A 17192-nucleotide genomic window follows, 5' to 3' on the forward strand; every position below is an offset into this window, starting at 1 on the left:
AAAGTCAAACGTATATCCTCATAAAGACGACAGCGTAATAGTACATGTGAAGCAGTTTCAACTTCCAACGAGCCACAGGGGCAGACCCGTGCTGTGTATGGTTTACCCTCAAATCTGCCCTGAAGTAAGGCAGAAGGGAGAACGTTGAATCTGGCGAGGGTAAAAGACCGTCTGTATTTGGGTACCTGAAGACCTGACAGATAGTTAGCTGGAGAGAAACCTCTCCCATGGTCCCTTATTGCTGGATGTTTGATCATTTCGCTCATGTGGCATTGTAATTCTACGTCCCAGATACGCTGGCGAATTGTAGTCCTAGCTTTCTCGAAGCCTGTCACTATCAGGGTCTGCTGTGGGATCCCCAAGCCTTTAAGCTTTTCCAGCAGTGTAGCTTTCCATTTGGATTGGTAGGTATCTAATAAGGTTAAAGGTGCCAGCCCAACCGGGAAGAAAATAAGCTTTAGCCAATAATGGATCTTCAATATCCATATCCGAGTACTGATGTCAAAGCGATAAACAACTACCTGACATTCAGAAGACATCTTAAGGCAGCCCTGTTCAGGGAAGTTTTTAATGTGTGACATCTTAGTGTATTTTGGGTCTTTGTGGAAGCCGCCCAGAGTGGCTGGGGAAACCCAGCCAGATGGGCGGGGTACAAATAATAAATTATTATTATTATTATTATTATTATTATTATTATTATTATTAAATATGGCATGCATAGAAGCACAGAATTGTTGAGTTGGGAGAGACACCAACAGTCACTTAGTTCAAGCCCCTGCAAATGAATTTTCATATTGTCCCATCATATAATCAACATGCTTCAGGCTAATTAATGCAGGAAGGAGTTAATATGATAGAGCAAGCTGTCCTACCTTCATCTTCTTTGGCAATCCCTCTTGGCCAAGTAAGATTGTCTTCCATGAACACGGTTTTAACAGTGAGTCCGTAAGTGACTGTGGAGGCCAATTCTGGATCCACGCATCCTTCCACAGTGGGGACATTGGTTTCTGGGTGGAAGTTGATCACGGTGTGGATTTGCCAAGTGTGCCTTCCTCTTAGCACGTTTCTCCCTTGCGTCCTGAGTTCGAGTGTCTTCAAAGCCCATGACGCCTTTGGTCAAGGCTGTTCTCCAACTGGAGCGCTTTCAGGTAAGTGTAAGACATCTGTGCGTGAATTTGTTTTCATAGCTGTCAATGTTTCCCTTTTTAAAAGGGAAATTCCCTTATTTCGAATAGGATTCCTCGCAAGAAAAGGGAAAAGTTGACAGCCATGTTTGTTTTATGTGTATAGATCAGTGCCTAATTTCTCAGAAAAGATTTTTCTTACATTGTTTTTTAAAAAGAAAACCCCATTTTGAGCATTGCAGGGGGTTGGACTAGATGACCCTTGGGGTTCCTTCCAGCTCTATGATTCTATGAATTGATGAAAATGGGTGGCTTCTTGATATTTCCCCTTCCTTCCATCAAGCCTTTCATGGAAAACGTTTGTGGCACGTTGGATCATGTTCAAATGATGACCCTAAGTGGGAAGGAATTGTGATAATGGTCGAATCCTTTCCCCATTATTCTTTTTTCTGGAGTGGGGAGTGGATCTGTGGTGCAGCAGGAGAGAATGTCACAGGACTGAGTTACAGTCTGGTCATAATTTGAACTTTTCAAGAAATCACAAGAGATCAAGCCTCCTGCTTCTGGCAATTTCATGATATGGACCTATCTTTCAGAGTCATCAACAGAAGCCCAGTTCTGGACCTGCAAATTGACCAAGAATGTCAATTTCAGCCAGGAAAACATAGTTTTGTGCATTGAGTACAGATCTGTTTTCCTGTTTCTTGGTCACTTGCTTTGCCTGCTAACACGTTCCAGAGATGATACATGGACCACCTTTAATTGAAGCAATTTGGAGAGCTCTGTACTGGCATCTGAGATAGCAGTATCTTGTGGAAGAACCAGCAGGCTGCTTGGAGCGAAATAATTGCAAAAATGGGAAGCAATCTGGAATTAGCTCATGATGGACAGACTTTTCCAAAGGCAGACATGGTTAGCAGTAATGAGATCTTCCCATCAGACCTTTCCATGTGCTCACTTTTGAGCCACTATTAATTGGTTTAGAAAAGCACCACGGTTGCAATTTGAAACTTTGTGTGTGACAGATGTAGATAGAATATGTGACTTGTGAGGTGCGCATGGGGTGGTAGCAGCAAGTGCTATTATTCTTGGTCTTGCTGCCTGGCCCCTCCCATCATTGGACATAACCCCCCTTTCCTCCTATATATATATAAATGTAAGGTTGTCGTCATGCGGCATTTCACATCACTTCATCTGGAGTTTTGGAGTACATTGTCCGCAAAATGCTGATGACACACAGCTCTACTTCTCCTTTGCATCTGTAGGTGAGGCAGTGGAAGTAACAGATCGGTGTCTTGCCTCGGAAATGTTGGATGAAGCTCAGTGCAGAAGAGACCAAGGCTCTCTTAGTGGGTGGTTCTCCTAGGAGGTTCCTTGCTCCTTGATGGGGTTACCCTTCCTCTTAAGGAGGAAGCTTGGGGGTACGCATGGATCTTGTCGCTTGAGGCTCAGGTGGCCTCGGTGAGCCTCAGCTTCACCTGTTGGCCCCGCTTTGCCACTGTTGTGGGGTTGGAGAACTGAGTTTGATGAATGGTAGGCAGGCAGGTGAGTGAGCAAGCAGCATGTGTGGCAGGTGGCCCAGGTGAGCTACTTAATGGCGTGAGAATGTGCTTCACAGAGTGTGCTGACAAGCTGGTGGGTGAGGGGTGGGCTGTGAGAATGGGCGAGTATTGGGGAGGTTTAAGGAGGGTTGGGGAAAAGGCATTGACGGGTGGGTGGGGTTGGCGACTGAAGTGAACAGGGGCAACGTCCCCTATAGAATTCTAGAACCAGCGAGTTGGGCTGGATGACCCTCGGGGTCCCTTCCTATTCTATGGTCATGGAAGGGGGGGGCCTGTCCTTCATTTTAAACAGAGATTGGATATCAGTCCACAAGAGATAGCTGTCATTTGTGTATTAGGCAAACTCCAAAGTGATTGATTGTTATGTTTTAAGATTAGTGGCAGTTCTCACTCAGGGCCACCAGTATGTAAATGAAGGATTGAAAACTGTCGCTCCTGATTAGTCACCTAGTTGTGAGTTGTTACTGTTTCAAGTTACTTAGTATTATATAAAGCAGCCAGCTAGCCTGCAGTCACTCTGATTCCAGGAGCGGTTCTAACTGCTGCAATAAAGAGCTGTGAATCCAACAGAGCTGTGTCCTTCGTCCATCTCTTCCACTATTCAACAGTGATTGAGCTTTTTTTCTACAAAAATGCCAAAAAAAGTGACTGACCTCTCTTTTTTTGTAAATAAATTTACATTTTCACAAGTAAAAACAGTAATTAACTCACATTTCTGCCAAATGTAAATTTATACAAGTACCTTTCACAAACCTTCTCTTTGATATTCTTTAAATCTGTGGACTTCCCTCCATACCCACTTCTGGTTCCTTATATTAACCAAATTCTTCTGCATTTCCATACTTATACTTTTCCAATTTTCATTTCCCTTAATTTTTTCTAATTTTCTCCTAGTTGCAAGCGTTTACTTAAAATCCTACCAATGTATCAATTTGTTTACAGTATTTTTTGCACATAAACAATAGAGGATTCCCACTCTTTTTAAAACTTCTCTGAGCTTTTTCTGCATAGCCCATTAGCTTGATCTGTCATTCTTCTTTCGTCCATGTCTTCTCTTCTTTCCATATCTGGGCTAACAATATTTGGGCGGCTGTTGTAGCATACGCAAATGTTTTCTTCTGCTCTTTAGGAGGTTCAGTTCCTATTGTTGCAGGAACCCCCCCCCCCAAACATTCAGTTTGTACAAACACCACACACACACACACACACACACACACACACACACACACACGCACACACTCTCACACACGACATACACAACGTTTCTGTTATAAATTCATAGTAAATCAACCGTACATCAGATTTACACCGGTCCACTTTTATTTTGCTCCATGAAGGAAGGACTATCAAAGGGAGATGGTTTGATACAGGACAGCCATAATTCCTTAACCGTACCAACACGTACTCAGGAGCACTGCCCAGTTGGCATGGCAACCTTGATGGTCCCAGACAGAAGACCATCAAGGACACAATGGACTTACATATGGGAGTGGATTCAACACGGACTAGAACAAAGGACAATGATCACATCTTCCCTCTGGGGGCAGGAAACTGCTAACTCCCCTTTGTCCTCTGGAAATGACTCATGGGGAGGGGAAAAGGAGGAACAAGCCAGGTGATAAGATACTCAGGTTACTTCCACAACCCCTCCATCAACCCCTCCTTTTTGTGATGTGTCAATGATGTAGTTATGATGTAGTTGTGATGTAGTTCTAGGGGTGTAGCTTGGGGGATTAGTAGCTAATAAAAGTTGGGGTCTTCTTTTGTTCTGGGCTTCCATTTTGTTTCACCTGGTGGCAGGTGGGAGTCCTGTCGCGACAGTCTTCAATAAAGACCAAGCCTACAGGCTGCTGTTTTGCTCCAAATTGTCCTGGTTGGTGTCTTTGCCTTTTTGTCCAAGGGAGCCCTCGGATTCCTCCGTTAACACTATCAATCCTAGTAAGAAAGCTTCTGGTTTTTTAACAAAAGTTATTTTAAAAAATTTCTTCAACTCATTATAGATCAGTGACTGACTTCTCTAAGATCCAGGGCAAAGTGGAAAATTCCCCCCAGATGTCAATTTCGCCTTTGAAATCGCTTTAAAATGGGATGCACCAGCCTTGGGTGTGTCTTCCAACCCTACAATTCTGTGACTCTAAGGTCCCAAGGCTGCGAAAGGCTGGGCTGGATGAATCCCAAACCAGAATTAAGATTGCCGGAAGAAATATCAACAACCTCAGATATGCAGATGACACAACCTTGATGGCAGAAAGTGAGGAGGAATTAAAGAACCTTTTAATGAGGCTGAAAGAGGAGAGCGCAAAATATGGTCTGTAGCACAACATCAAAAAAACGAAGATCATGGCCACTGGTCCCATCACCTCCTGGCAAATAGAAGGGGAAGAAATGGAGGCAGTGAGAGATTTTACTTTCTTGGGCTCCATGATCACTGCAGATGGTGACAGCAGTCACGAAATTAAAAGACGCCTGCTTCTTGGGAGGAAAGCGATGATAAACCTAGACAGCATCTTAAAAAGAGAGACATCACCTTGCCAACAAAGGTCCATATAATAAAAGCTATGGTTTTTCCAGTAGTGATGTATGGAAGTGAGCGCTGGACGATAAAGAAGGCTGATCGCCAAAGAATGGATGCTTTTGAATTCTGGTGCTGGAGGAGATTCTTGAGAGTCCCATGGACTGCAAGAAGATCAAACCGATCCATTCTGTAGGAAATCAGCCCTGAGTGCTCACTGGAAGGACAGATCGTGAAGCTGAGGCTCCAATACTTTGGCCACCTCATGAGAAGAGTAGACTCCCTGGAAAAGACCCTGATGTTGGGAAAGATGGAGGGCACAAGGAGAAGGGGACAACAGAGGACGAGATGGTGGGACGGTGTTCTCGAAGCTAGCAGCATGAGTTTGACCAAACTGCAGGAGGCAGTGGAAGATAGGAGTGCATGATGTGCTCTGGTCCATGGGGTCACAAAGAGTCGGACACGACTAAACGACTAAACAACAACAAGGTCCCAAGTCTCTCTTTCCATTGGACTGTAATATATTTGGGTGACATGAGTTGGCAATAGGAAAATTCACTCTGCGAGCTTTGACTTCCCAGTGGATTTATAAGTGCAAGTCTTCACTGGTGTTGTGGCCATCGGGCGATGAAGCAGCCCCAAGCACCAAACCTTTACCTTTTTGAGTGGCTGGTATCCAGGCCAAGAGGAGAGAACAGCCAAGGTTCCACTCCTGCCCTCAGCTCTGATCCAGCCACGAGTATTTCTGAGCTGGTCTTTGGCACCTCGGTCAATCATTGCCCCAAGGATGCAATTGAGCTCAATGTTTAACTTTAAATGAAGGGAATGCTCATTCCCAGCAACACTATTTGTGTTAATTTTGCAAGGAACAGAGTAATGATGGCTTTGCAACACAAGGGCTTGTGTTTTGGAGGAGTGGGGTGAGGGAATCTAGCAGAACCACACAAAGAGGGAGGAGGAGGGAGAATTTAAAGAACTGAATAACATTTCATTAGAGGTGAAATAAATTGCGAGGAGGGGGGTGTCTGGCTCCCGAGAATATTCTTGCAGCTTGAATTTCTTGCAAAAAAATCCGAATGCTTATTTGCCTGATTGGCATTTCCCAAGCACATAGATGCTGTTAGATCAAGGTATTGGGAGGTATAATAAAAAGGATGTTTCCAATTTGGAAATGCCTGACCTTCACCAGGGCCCACAAGGTAAGCTCCCCGAGTGGGATGCCCTTTTCAGGCAAGGCAAGGGGCTGTGAAGGCAGCAATAACTCCCACGTCACATGGGCAATCTATTGCCCCATGCACTTGCTTCACATCCCATAATTAATCCTCCACCCCCGGCCGCACAAGGAGCTGGGAAGCATTCCAGCTCAAACGCAGGAGAACCGCAGGTGAAGATTTGAGATTTGAGAAGCTTTCGCAAAGGTTGACCATGAGGAATCTTCCATTTGGGCTGGACCTCCTTCTGGTCTTGCAAACCGGACAGATCTGCTTGGCACTCGCCCAGGGAATCTTGTATGTTGAGGTGAGCATTGCCCTTATATCATAACCCCATTATACAGATCTATGGTGCGACTGCTTTTGGAAAACTGTGTGCCGTCCTGGCCAACTCGCCTCAAAAAAGGATATTGCATAGTTGGAAAAGGTTCAGAAAAGGCCACTTAAATGATCAAGGGGTTGGAGCGACTCCCTGTTGAAAAAAGGCTGCAGGATTTGGGACTTTTTTGTTTAGATGAAAGTCGAGTGAGAAACGACACGATCAAAGTTCATAAAATCATAGATGGCTTGGGGAAAGTGGATGGAGAGGTTTTTCTCCCTCTCTTGTGACTCTAGAAAACATAGGCATCCTAGGAAGCTGAGCATTGGAAGAATCAGGACTGATAAAAGACAGCCCATCTTCATGCAACGCAGAGTTAACCTGTGGAACTCATCGCCACAGGAGGCAGGGATGGCCACCAACTTTGATGGCTTTCAAAGAGGATCAGACAAATTCACGGAAGAGAGGCTAGGTAGGGGCCACCAATGTTTCTGAATCCCAGTTGCTGGAAACCACAGGGGGGTAGAGTTGCTCTTGTGTTCAAATCCTACTTGCAAGTTTCTCATTGGGGATCCGGCTGGCCACAGGCTGCTAAACATCAGGGCTCTTCATAACGTCCTTGTATGTATATACAGAGTATTCAGAACCTTTTGGGACCTTGACCGTGGAGAATCTCGATGGGAGCCTTTGCTTCGTAGAACCCCCTGAGAAGAACAAGGAAGGAGTCCATGGGAGGCAGCCTGACACATTCTAGTTTTCTCTCCCCCTGCACTAAATTTGAGCACCATTTTATTTTAAGAATATTTTGAAAGTTGCTTTGAGAGCCGCTGGAGGCTGCAGCGATAGGAGCGTTCCGAAGGAACACTTTGGGATTTATTATTACCCGCTGAATTCAATTAGCCCAATAATTTGCTATTTATTATTCTAAATAATAATTTTGGCAATGCTGCTGTCACGGACATGCATCACTGCCAGAGGCTCCTAACCTCATTCAGGGAAATACAAATGTGAACTTTTTGCAAGCCAAAAATAAATAAATAAATTGGACTTGGGATTTTCCCCCACCCACCTCGAAATTTGTTTCAACTCTAGTGGAAAAACTCCTTTGTTTCTCTGCATTCCTTCCAGCCACCCTCCCTCAGCCTCCTTGTTCTATGTAGCATTATTACTTGGGCTTTTTATTTTATTTTGCCCGAAGCACCACCGCCGACTGAGAAGCCAGACCTTCATTAACTTTGTCTCTCACAAATTTAACACAAAGGGTGTTGCTCGGAACGGGCGATATGATAACTCTCCTTGGGCAAGTGAGATCTGCTAATGAGGTATAAAGTAAGAGCTCTGGCGGAGACGGGACAGCAATAAATTCTCCTTGTACATTCTTCTGGGCTACTCCATTAGTTCAGTTCCGTATGTGTTATTTATACTTTCCCACATAATTTATACGGCTGAGGAGAGAGCACAGTATATTTCCTTTTGATAGGACACGAATAAGATTGCAGCAAATCCAATTGAGGGAATACATTTTTGAGGAGTGGGTCCCAAGGGCTCTATGCCCTTGAGAAGTGTTCTTTGGAGAAGACATATTCTTTCACAGAACCGTAGAATTGGAGAGTTGCAAGGGACCGTGAAGGTCCAAACCTCTGCAATGCAGGAATCTTTCCCCCAGTGTGGTTCGAACCCACGACCTTGGGATTAAGAGTCTTATGCTCTACCAACTGAGCTATATGGGGGTGCAGGATTCTGGTTTTTACTGGGGTCACCATTATGGTGGGTGCCCTTGAGGAGGTCTGCTGCCTGTGAAGCCACAGGAGCCAGTGCTGGCCACCAAGATGGGTGGCTTTAAAAGAGGAAAGGACAACAACAACAACACCCAGATTTAGATGCTGTCTAAGTTTTCTTCTAGACTCTTGTGATTTAGGATTTGCCATCCTGCTTTAAGCAAAATCTGTGACCCATATGGCTTAATTAAACTGCTGTGGTGTAAACCACTGAGCCTCTTGGGCTTGCCGATCAGAAGGTCGGCGGTTCAAATCCCCGTGACGGGGTGAGCTCCCGTTGCTCGGTCCCTGCTCCTGCCAACCTAACAGTTCAAAAGGACATCAAAGTGCAAGTAGATAAATAGGTACCACTTCGGCGGGAAGGTAAACAGCGTTTCCGTGCGCTGCTCTGGTTTGCCATGTTGACCACATGACCCAGAAGCTGTACGCCGGCTCCCTTGGCCAGTAAAGCGAGATGAGCGCTGCAACCCCAGAGTCATTCACCACTGGACCTAACTGTCAGGGGTCCTTTACCTTTACCTTTATTTTAAAGAGATTCAAGGCTTACAAGCTTTTTTTGCGCAGCCTATCAAAGTCTCCTAGCCTAGATGGTTCTGCTTTGCCTTCACAGTTGGAGTCAGCGATGGTTCTGAAGACCAGCTGCTGGAAGCAATGCTGACTGTGGGTTTCACAGCTAGGTGTTTTGCACCTAAGTAATCCTTGTTGCCATCTAAGCACAGTTAAAGCCCCAAGTTTGAAAGCCTGGAGCCTAAGCTCACCTAAGCACACCCCAGTTTCTCATGTTCTCTGTGTGTTTCAGGCATCGGGTTCAGAAGCAGAGTGTGAATCTGCTGACAGGTAAGCCAGTTCCAATTTGCATTACTTTTTCTGTTCTGGGAACTTTAGTTTGGGTGGGGAGGAGGGACGGTGCAAAGTTGCAGGGCTGCGCTGATGCTGCCGAGCCTGGGATGGTGCATGAATTGGGTCCAAGCACCAGCTGCGCCCCCTTCATGGATCACTGCCTTGCCGTGGCGAAGGGGCTTGAATAACTCAGAGAAGCTATGAGCTATGCCGTGCAGGGCCACCCAAGATGGACAGGTCATAGTGGAGAGTTTTGACCAAACGTGATCCACCTGGAGGAGGAACCGGCAAGCCCCTCCAGTATCCCTGCCAAGAAAACTCCATGGGCAAATACAACAGGCATATAAAAGTTATGACGCTGGAAAATGAGCCCCTCAGGTCGGAAGGCGTCCAACATGCTACTGAGGAAGAGCGGAGGACAAGTACAAGTAGATTCAGAGCTGATGAAGCGGCTGGGCCAAAGCCGAAAGGACGCTCAGTTGCAGATATTCCTGTAAGCGAAAGGAAAGTCCAATGCTGTAAAGAAAAATATTGCATAGGAACCTGGAATGTAAGAACCATGAACCTTGGTAAGTTGGACGCCTGCTTCTTGGGAGAAAAGCAATGACAAACCTAGACAGCATCATAAAAAGTAGAGACATCACCTTGCCAACAAAGGTCCGTATAGTAAAAGCTCTGGTTTTCCCAGTAGTGATGTATGGAAGTGAGAGCTGGACCATAAAGAAGACTGATCGCCAAAGAATTGATGCTTTTGAATTCTGGTGCTGGAGGAGACTCTTGAGAGTCCCATGGACTGCAAGAAGATCAAACCTCTCCATTCTGAAGGAAATCAGCCCTGAGTGCTCACTGGAAGGACAGATCCTGAAGCTGAGGCTCCAAGACTTTGGCCACCTCATGAGAAGAGAAGACTCCCTGGAAAAGACCCTGATGTTGGGAAAGATGGAGGGCACAAGGAGAAGGGGATGGCAGAGGATGAAATGGTGGGACAGTGTTCTCGAAGCTAGCAGCATGAGTTTGACCAAACTGCGGGCGGCAGTGGAAGACAGAAGGGCCTGGCATGCTCCGGTCCAGGGGGTCACGAAGAGTCAGACACGACTCAACGACTACACCACCACCACCACCACCACAACAACAACACCAGCTGCACATTTGCAACAGAGGAATTGGCCTTACAACCAAGGGAGACCAGTGGCCCATCTAAGCTCAGAATTGCCAACCCTGGCCGGCAGTGTCTCTCCAAAGTTTCAAGACCTTCCTCATTCAAAGCACAGAGCTATGGCTCTTTCTCAACTGGAAGCTGCTCGTGTGGTGCAGTGGTTAGAGCGTTGGGCTAGGACCTGGGAGAGACCAGGATTCAAATCCCTACTCAGCTCACTGAGTGTGACCTTGGACCAATCACTGTCTTCTCTCAGCCCATCTGCCTCACAGGGCTGTTGTGAAGAATTAATTGTTGGTTCAAGGGAAACATAAATATGTAGAAAGGAGAATTCCCGTGTGCCAGGATCCAGTTTTGTGGCAAATGCTCTTTGGTGAGAAAATCCCAGCAGAGAGTTAAAAATCACAAAATAAGCAACAAAATAAAGGGTGAAAATATAGGCTGTTAGACCTTTAATGTATTCCCTTCCAAGAGAATTCCAAACTTCCCCTCTTCTCCCAGCATAGGAAAATATCAGTCATTTGGTAAGTTAAAAATTGATTTACTTACAAACTCTCCAAAGGTCAGATTTATGTGCCTTTCCATGCATCAGTCAGAAAAGTTGCACAGGCAGTAACACTTAGCTTGATTACAAAGTAGTGAAAGTTCTTTAATTATTAGTAGAGGAACTCAAGAGTGGCTTGAGAGAGCGACACGGCTGAGCTGGAGCAACCACCTCAAAACTCTTCACACGCTGAGCTTCTCAGGTAGACTGAATACACCAACAGGCTTGATTACCTATTTCCTCCCAAGGTCAGGGGAGGTGGCCTAGCTAAGCCTGGCAGGACACTCACTCGCAACCAAGACAGACTGGAGGGGGAACAAAAACCCATTTCCTGCCAAGGGGACGTGGCCTTGCTAAACTGGGCAGAACAGCTTACTCTATGGCAGTGGTTTTCAACCAGTGTGCCATGGCACCTTGGGGTGCCTTGAATGATGGTCAGGGATGCCGTGGACAATACTGGCCTGTGTCCCTCTTTCCTTCCTTCCCCCCCTCCTCTGATGCCCTCTTGTGTCTCTGCCTCCCAAAGGCTTGTGCGTCTGTTTGTTGCAGCAGCCCTGGCTGCAAGCTCTGCAGGCGAATGGTGCCTTTGGGGCTGGCCAGGGGGTGCTTCCCAGACCCCTGTGGGGCAGTGTGAGGAGGCCCCTCTCTTTAGGATGGGGGAGGGAGCAGCTCAGAGACCAGGGGTGGCAGGAGTACTTTGTTGGACTGGTCATGTTGTGCCTGATGATCGTCTTCCAAAGCAACCGCTCCATTCCGAACTTAAAAATGGAAAGCATAATGCTGGTGGTCAGCAAAAGAGGTTTAAAGACTGTCTCAAGGCCAATCTTAAAACCGTATTGATATTATTCTTTTCATTTTCAGGTGTGCTGTTTATGAAGAGCAGAGTCTGATTGCCTGGTATATCTGGTGCGTGTTTAATATCTGTGGGGAAATGCATTAATAAAGGATACAGTGGTACCTCGGGTTAAGAACTTAATTCGTTCCAGAGGTCCATTCTTAACCTGAAACTGTTCTTAACCTGAAGCACCACTTTAGCTAATGGGGCCTCCCGCTGCTGCTGCTGCTGCGCTACCAGAGCACGATTTCTGTTCTCATCCTGAAGCAAAGTTCTTAACCCGCGGTAATATTTCTGGGTTAGCGGAGTCTGTAACCTGAAGCGTATGTAACCCGAGGTATAGTGGTACCTCAGGTTAAGAACTTAATTCATTCCAGAGGTCCATTCTTAACCTGAAACAGTTCTTAACCTGAGGCATGCTTTCACTAATGGGGCCTCTTGTTGCCGCTGGTGCGCAATTTCCATTCTTATCCTGGGGCGAAGTTCTTAACCTGCAGCAACCACTTCCAGGTTAGTGGAGTTTGTAACCCGATGCATCGTAAACCCAGGTACCACTGTGCACTCCAAGACTGATAGATAGATTTATATTTAAAAAAAAATGTATACTACTGTGTCACAAAAACATACTAAAGTGGTTTACATAAAACCACCCAATAAAGAAACATTAAAAAGTGTGTGTGTGTGTGTGTGTGTGTGTGTAAACACAGACACCATTTAACCATTGTAGAAGGATGTCTTCTTAATTGCCTGCATAGGCCTGGTGGAATGGAGAAGTTTTCAGGAGGAGTTTAAAAGCTGGCACAGAAGGCACCTGCTGAATCTCTAGTGGCAGAGAGTTCCACAGGGCTGTGCTGTTTTTTCATACGTAAGGCGTAGGCAAAGACATTAAAAGTTGGAGTCTTGTTTTTTTGTAACTTGATTGGAACGGCTGAACTCACCCATCAGTTTTTCTCCTGGAGAGTCCAGGTTTTCTGAGCTCAGCCTTGTGGATTTTTCTCTGCTTTAGGTTCTGCATCTCCCTTTTCTTGGCTGCGATCCTTCTGTGCATCGCCGCTTGCTGCCTGCAGCGCTGGCTGAAACGACGAAGGCTCTTCTCCTCTCAGAGGACAGTCGCTGTGTTTGCCCTCAGCGATGCTGATTCAGGACACAGTGAGTTTCGCGTCTGGATGTGGAGAGAGGATCTGCTTGCATGTCGAGACCCCGCAGCCCCCCCCCCTCGTTGGAAATAACACACAAGGAAGGACACAGATATTAGGTTTATGTTATGGGGCAAAAATTTTGGCCAGAACTTTATTGAAATTACAGAATGTGAGCGGTATTGGCTTAGGCATTGATTGGACCCGACTATATCTGACTCCTGCCCGCTGCGCAGGAAGTCCAGTAAGGGTAAGCCACCGGTAGGGGGAGCCCTGTCAATGCGAACCAACTCAAGCTCCCCCTGGTGTTCCCGTCGGGGTCGTGTCAAGGCCTTAGCCCCCCAGCCGGGCTTCAGACTAGATCAACACCCCCGGATTCCTTTAACGGAATACCCTTAAGCATGGAGGGGCACAAGAAAGTTGTGACGATTGCTACGAGGTAGGCGGAAACCAAGTGGCCAGTGCCAGTTTGCCAAGTGGAAAAATTCCTACCAGGCCCCTCAGACAACCAAGGCGACCAACCGAGGTCCATAGCAAGGCCAGTGCCTAACCTGCAAAATAGGAAGGGAGGGCGGGTGATTGAGGAAGCGAGCCAAAGAGGAAATCCTACGGCTCACTCCTCCGTTTAAACGGCTCTGGCCATGCCCCCCGGCCAGCGGATTGGCTGGCCAGGCTCTGACGTGGCTGGGATCCCCCAGGCAACGGGGGACAAAGTCCCCCGCCCCCAATGGGGAGTGGGTGGCCACGTGGTCCACCACAACTCCTCCCCACTGGGAAGTGGAGTGGATTTCTCATCTGGGCTTGTTCAGAACTCTGGATGGAAAGCCCTAAGCGAGGATATTATGGTATCAGACATTCCAATAGAAAGAAGGAGGGTTTTTTTTTACGTATGCATCAAACACAGCGAGAATGCTGTTAGCCAAAGGGTGGAAAAGAGGTATAATACCAACTAAAGAGGAGTGGCAGGATAATTTGTTTGAGTATATAGAATTAGCGAACATAAAATATTAAAATGCAGCCTCATCACAGGAGGAGAAAGAAAAAAGAAAAAAGAAAGAGGGGGAGGGAATCAAATTGGCTCCAAGCCAAAGGCTTAAAAGAACATTGTCCCCACACCAAACCTTTAATATGCTTTGATTAACTCTCATTATAGCATAAGTCAAAAAGAATACAAACAACATTTAATATTGGTTAGAATCATAGGAAGTTCTTCCTAATGTTGAGGTGGAATCTTCTTTCTTGTAGTTTGGATCCATTGCTCCGTGTCCGCTTCTCTGGAGCAGCAGAAAACAACCTTTCTCCCTCCTCTATGTGACATCCTTTTATATATTTGAACATGGCTATCAAATCACCCCTTAACCTCCTCTTCTCCAGGCTAAACATGCCCAGCTCCCTTAGCCGTTCCTCATAAGGCATCGTTTCCAGGCCTTTGACCATTTTGGTTGCCCTCCTCTGGACACGTTCCAGTTTGTCAGTGTCCTTCTTGAACTGTGGTGCCCAGAACTGGACACAGTACTCCAGGTGAGGTCTGACCAGAGCAGAATTAAGTTAAGTTTATTGAAAAATAGAGGCAGCTAATAAGGAAAGAAAGGACCCACACGGAGGAGGTCGGAAGTCACCAGGCGGAGAAGAAAGTTACTTTCCCCGCCCGGGGTTGTATTTTTCTTTTTTGTATTGATAGTGGTTTGCTTGTAATGCTTTTGTGTTTTGGTGTTTCGAGGTGAATTGATGTATTGTTTATAAATCAATAGAGATTGAACGGGGGGGGGGGGGGAGGAGGAGGGAAAAAAGGAAAAACCCTAAGCGAGGTTATAGATATCTCACCCCAAGGAGACACTGATCAAAAAGGAACCAAGTTTGATGTAGAAATTGGTTGCCCATCTGCCAGGCATCCTTGAGCTGTGGTTCCTGCACTGCAGCGGGTTGGTTTGGATGACCTTTGGGGATCCCTTCCAACTCTCCCATTCTATGGTTTTATGTTTCACCAATTGCTTTCTCATATTATCCTTTTCATTCATTCATAAACTTTATTGTGCTAGCCAAAGGCCATGGCATCGTTCACAGGGGGAACAAAAGGAAAAACAGCAATAACCATAAAAACATTTTTTTCAAAAAATTTTTAGCACTACCGGTGCAGTAAACCACATCAAGTCTCCTAGAGATTATTTGTTGCATAAACTAGAATAGCAGGGAAATCTCAGGTAAAATATGCCATCTTAAATGTCCGAATCCCCTTTGCAGTTGATCGCTATTTTATCTAGCTCTTCTACCTGGCTCCCACCCTCTTTAACTTTTATATAAATGATATGCTGCCACATTTAACACAAGCGCAATCACCTGCTCCATCAATTAGCAATAGGAAGATATCCTGTCGGCTGTACGCCAATGATGTGGTGCTCTGTTATGTACTGAGTTGAATAAGATCCAAAATGCAGCAGTCTGATTGGTCCTAGAACAATAGGATTCAGAATGCAGCAGTCTGATTGGTCCTAGAACAATAGGATTCAGAATGCAGCAGTCTGATTGGTCCTAGAATGATAGGATTCAGAATGCAGCAGTCTGATTGGTCCTAGAACGATAGGATCCAGAATGCAGCAGTCTGATTGGTCCACAGGAGCCACCCAATCCAGCTCCAGGTGGAAGGGAATCCGCAACCTGATTGGCCCAGAGGAGAATCCCAGAATAAGCCAATCACGTGGGGCCCATTGTGTAAATAATGTATATAAAGCAGACGTTTCGGGGGAACTTCCATTCCTCACTACTATGAGCTGAATAAAGAGCATGAAATCCACTCTCGACTCTGAGTCTATTTCATGCTCCTATCACTCTCCCGATTAGGACTTTAAAATCTGCTCATATGATCATGGATACTTCTTTTCTCTCCTTCTCTAGAGAGTGACGGCAGGCTGAGTACCGTGCCCCCAATCCACCTTCAGCCCCAGTGGAGCTCCTCTGATTTCATCTTTGATACGATGACGAGGAACGGGCCGCCTCCGTCCTACGAGGAGATCATGAAGCCAGGGGCCACCCAGAGGTGCTGCCCAGCTTCCAGACTGAGGGGTGACATGGCCACAGACCCACTTTCATGGGGAGAGGACTCAGAGTCCTAGCTAGAGGGCCGGGCTGGGACATGGGCAGCCCTGGCCTTGGCAAGGAAGCTCATGGGGCCACCATGGGCAGGCCACTCTGCCTCAGCTTTACCTACCTCGCAGGGTTGTTGTGAGGCTGAAATGTTGCTTCAAGCTGTGTGGAAAGGGAAAAGTGCGTGTCATGAATAAAGAAATGCTACTTCAGTCAACCGAGTGAAGGATTGGATAGCTGGTAATGCCAACGTTGCAGGTTCAATCCCTGTATGGGATAGCTGCGTATTCCTGCATTGAAAGGGGTTGGACTGGATGATCCTCAGGGTTCCTTCCAACTCTACAATTTGAGGATTCTATGACTCAAGTTGAGCATTGCCTTTGCTGCAGGCCCTACCTGTCAGGAGTTCAGCCACACGATAAGGTGGTGGGCTCTCTGTCAGGAGCTCGTCCTACACTTGAATAGGACCCTGGCAGAGACACATGCCCAACTGGCATGTTCTCTCCCTCCTGGTCGATCGTTCGGGAGCTTCAAAAGCTTTCTTCTGCCCGAACATCACAGCGACCGATGCCAATTGACACCGGCACACTTAGGGATCCGCAGAGTTTGCGCATTTTGCGTGACAGACCTCAGCAACTCAGCGTTTTGGCTAATCTACTTTATTTACATATAAACACACACGGAGCACTGCAACATGGCTCCCTCTCTCTCTAGCATCAGACAGCAAAGAGAAAGAACAAAGGGCAATAGTCCCCCTTCATGGACCACAGGAACACAAACATCCTGTCTCCATCACTTCCCACTTTGTGGAGTCAAAACATACACCGTCATGTGATAGACAACAATCCCATGACTGCAATCATGGAGCAGGAATTCTAACATTGTGCATTAAGTAAGGAGTCCATATCCCACTCAAAATATTGATGGATCAGAATGCAAGGATCTGCTAGCTGGGTTTTTTTATATATTTTATTTTTTACCAACCACCAAAACACAAATAGTGAAACCCCCAGGCGGCTGATACATTGGGTATACAATATTCAATAATATACATAGTCAATAATATTCAATAATAACATATTCAAATCAACCAT

At 46.2% G+C, this 17192-nt stretch overlaps 1 protein-coding gene across 1 annotated transcript; it reads left to right on the forward strand.

Moving 5' to 3' along the window:
* Nucleotides 1-6623: 6623 nt before the first annotated feature.
* TMEM207 (transmembrane protein 207) lies at nucleotides 6624-16222 on the forward strand (the record flags this gene model as incomplete). Its single annotated transcript, XM_081007553.1, has 5 exons — nucleotides 6624-6716; nucleotides 9306-9343; nucleotides 11908-11952; nucleotides 12888-13030; nucleotides 15910-16222. The coding sequence occupies 5 exons, from the start codon at nucleotides 6624-6626 to the stop codon at nucleotides 16125-16127; spliced, it is 537 nt and encodes a 178-aa protein (XP_080863679.1). The 3' UTR covers nucleotides 16128-16222.
* Nucleotides 16223-17192: the final 970 nt, after the last annotated feature.

Source organism: Podarcis pityusensis (genome assembly GCF_964106645.2).
Source record: "Podarcis pityusensis genome assembly, chromosome: 5".
Classification (NCBI taxonomy): Eukaryota; Metazoa; Chordata; class Lepidosauria; order Squamata; family Lacertidae; genus Podarcis; species Podarcis pityusensis.